Source organism: Condylura cristata, unplaced genomic scaffold (genome assembly GCF_000260355.1).
Source record: "Condylura cristata isolate star-nosed mole 26May11 unplaced genomic scaffold, ConCri1.0 scaffold00050, whole genome shotgun sequence".
NCBI classification, from domain to species: domain Eukaryota; kingdom Metazoa; phylum Chordata; class Mammalia; order Eulipotyphla; family Talpidae; genus Condylura; species Condylura cristata.
In genome coordinates, this window is record NW_004567151.1 from 530,875 (window position 1) to 533,666 (window position 2,792).

At 57.5% G+C, this 2,792-nt stretch overlaps 1 protein-coding gene across 1 annotated transcript in view; it reads left to right on the forward strand.

Annotated features, from left to right (window-relative positions):
• PTPN14 (protein tyrosine phosphatase, non-receptor type 14) overlaps window positions 1-2,792 on the forward strand; it is a 71,808-nt gene that overhangs the window by 38,205 nt on the left and 30,811 nt on the right. The window contains 2 exon segments of the mRNA XM_012734198.1: window positions 1,524-1,612; window positions 2,504-2,591. Coding sequence (XP_012589652.1) covers window positions 1,524-1,612; window positions 2,504-2,591 — 177 coding nt within the window.

Here is a 2,792-nt window from a genome sequence, read left to right on the forward strand (position 1 = left end):
GCGGCTCTCCTCTCTCCTCCTCTCTTGCCGTCCTGGTTCTGCGCTTGGTACAGGGCAGGGAGAGAGGGGCACCCCTGAACCCCCAAACCTGCCCGCTCTGAATAGGTTCTGCCATCCGCCGCATCAAGACAAGACACACAAGACTTTACCGAAAAGGGACTTTAATACAGTGATATACAACACGGAAGACAAAGAATGTAATTTGAAAATCAAGCACCTGAAGTGACCCGTCCCCCCGTGGGCAGAAGTCAACCCAAAGGGGACTGGCCCAGAGCAAGGCCTGAAAGCTGCCAAGCCAGCACAGCGAGAGCCAAGGAGCCAGCCCCCTGCCCCAGTGCTCTTCCAGGGGTCTCAGACAGCGGGAAATGAGTGTGTTCTTGAGGGAAGCGAGCGCTTTCCAGAAGGAACATTCAGGAAACAAAACTCGCAAACTCCCAGAATTTAAAAATTGCCAGGAGTGGGCCCTCCCTGGTGGCACAACGGGTAAGGACGCAGCCCTGCAAGCTGGCTGCAACCGCCTCAGTGCGAGTTTGATCCCGGCCCGGAGGAGATCCACAGGGTGCGGGAGACCTCTCCTGACCCGCCCGCTGCTCCCCTCAGCAGTGGGCTTCGTCCATCTGCCTGTTCCGCTCCCCACTCTGTCTCTGGTGAAGCCTCTCACGACCCCTGCACCTCTGGCTTATACCCCAGTTCTGTATGCAGCAATAAATAAAAATCTTTCCAAAAAAAATTGCCAGGAATGGAAAGTATCATAGACAGGGTTAGAAGATAAAAGTAAGAAAACCTCACCCAAAAAGACCAGAGTAACGGAACATGGGGGATAAAGTTAGAGGGGGCTGTTAGTGCTGCTTTATTTACAACAGGAGAGACAGGGAAACAGCCCAAATGCCCAAAAGTAGATGACTGGACTAAAAAGATGTGGCACATACACACGATGGAATATTACTCAGCCGTCAAAAAGATAAACAGATGGATGGAACAGATGGATGGATGGACAAACAAGGGATCATGCTCAGTGGAATCAGCCAGAAAGAAAAGGAAAAACACTGGATGGTGTCACTCATAGCAGGAGCATAAAGGGCCGGGGGTGGAGTAGGGGGAATAATAATGAACAACTATATACCAGAGACTTTACGGGGGTGGAGTGGGGAATGGGATCAAAAATGGGGGGAGATGAAGTGCACTGGACTATGGTGATGGCACATGGGTGATTCCAGCCAGCCCAGAGGCCCCTCGCCTCTCACCTGCCCGTCCAGACACCGCTCACCGGAGCTTGAAAGAAGATGCCAGCGGAGGTGACCATCAGGTGTTAGTAGATGCCCGAGAAACCCCAAACCTGCAAGAAAATCCTCTCGGGGAACCGTGGCAGCTGAGGAAACAAGGACAGACAGAGCCCGTCAGAGAGCTGGGCCGGCCTGCGTGCCAGGCTGCGCTTGTGGGGCCCTGCGTGGCTCGGGCCGGCGCCACCTTGGGGGTGGGGCCCTGCCAGCCTCTCACCTCGGGCCTCCCGTTCCCTCCTGCAGGACAACCACGGCAACAGCGTTCACCTGGGCATCTTCTTCATGGGGATTTTCGTGAGGAACCGGGTCGGGAGACAGGTGGTGATATATAGGTAAGGCCACGTGCCCTCTTCCTTCCCCGCCGGGGGTTCGGGGGTGGGGGGGGTCTCTGGCGTCCCTTGGGGTATGATTGTGGGGAGCTGAGGCTGGGCTGTTTCTGGCCGAGCCAGGGTGGGTCTCTGGGTGCAGGACACCTCGCTGGTGTCCGCCAGTGGGATTAGCATTAGCATGTGAATTAAGCAGAAAGATCACAGTCACCCCTTTTTTGCTAAGAACAGTTTGGGGTCATCTTGACCTTCTGCTAAGATGATAACATTTGTTATTCTTGAAATCAAGCTATCGAAGTGAGAACAGGTACATAAATTCATAACATTTAAGAGTAGCATTGCTGTATTGACCACAGGGAAGCCCCTGTTTTCTAGTGACTATTTAATGACCTTTATTCTCAGGGATTGGGGCCCCCTAACTTTTTAGGAATGTGCCCCCACAGGCTGGGACCTTGCCAGACAGCGTGTGCCAGCTGGCCCGCCCCACCGGCCCTCCTGGCTGGCTGGCGGTCACCCTGCCTCGGTCACTGTGGATGCCGTCTCCTGAGGAAGGCTTGGGGGTGCAGGGGTGTCTGTGCAGGAGTGTTGAGCACGCATGTGAACACTGGGGTCCCGCTGTAGGGCTCGTGGGTCCAGCCTGCTTCAGCCCAGACCTGTGGACTCTCAGGTCCCCGCTCTTGGACACACCTTTGACTAAACCGCGGCTCCTCACGAGGAAGTGGGGCTCGCGGGGTCAGGGGGTGGCTGCCTGTGAGTGGACAGCGGTGTGAGGTCTGGGCTCCGTGCCTGACGCGCCCTGTTGCTCGCCTGCTTTGGGGGGAGGGGGCCCCCATGTAAGCAGCGAGCGTGGGGTGCGCCCGGGCCGCCCCTGCCAGCTCAGCTCCACGGTCTGTGCAGGTGGGGTGACATCGGAAACATCAGCCACAACAAGTCCACCATCCTCGCCGAGCTGGTGGGCAAAGAGGAGACCGCCCTCTTCCACACGGTGAGTGCCGGCCGCCCCCGGACCAGCGTGTCCTCCCGCACGTCCCTGTCCTGGGAACCACTGCCCCTCGCTGACCCAGCACCCTCCTGCCTCGCCCACCTGCTACGATAAATGGAGTCAGGCCTGGGGCAGCCCCAGCCCAGCCGGGGTAAACTGAGTCAGGCCTGGGGCAGCCCCAGCCCAGCCGGGGTGAACTGAGTC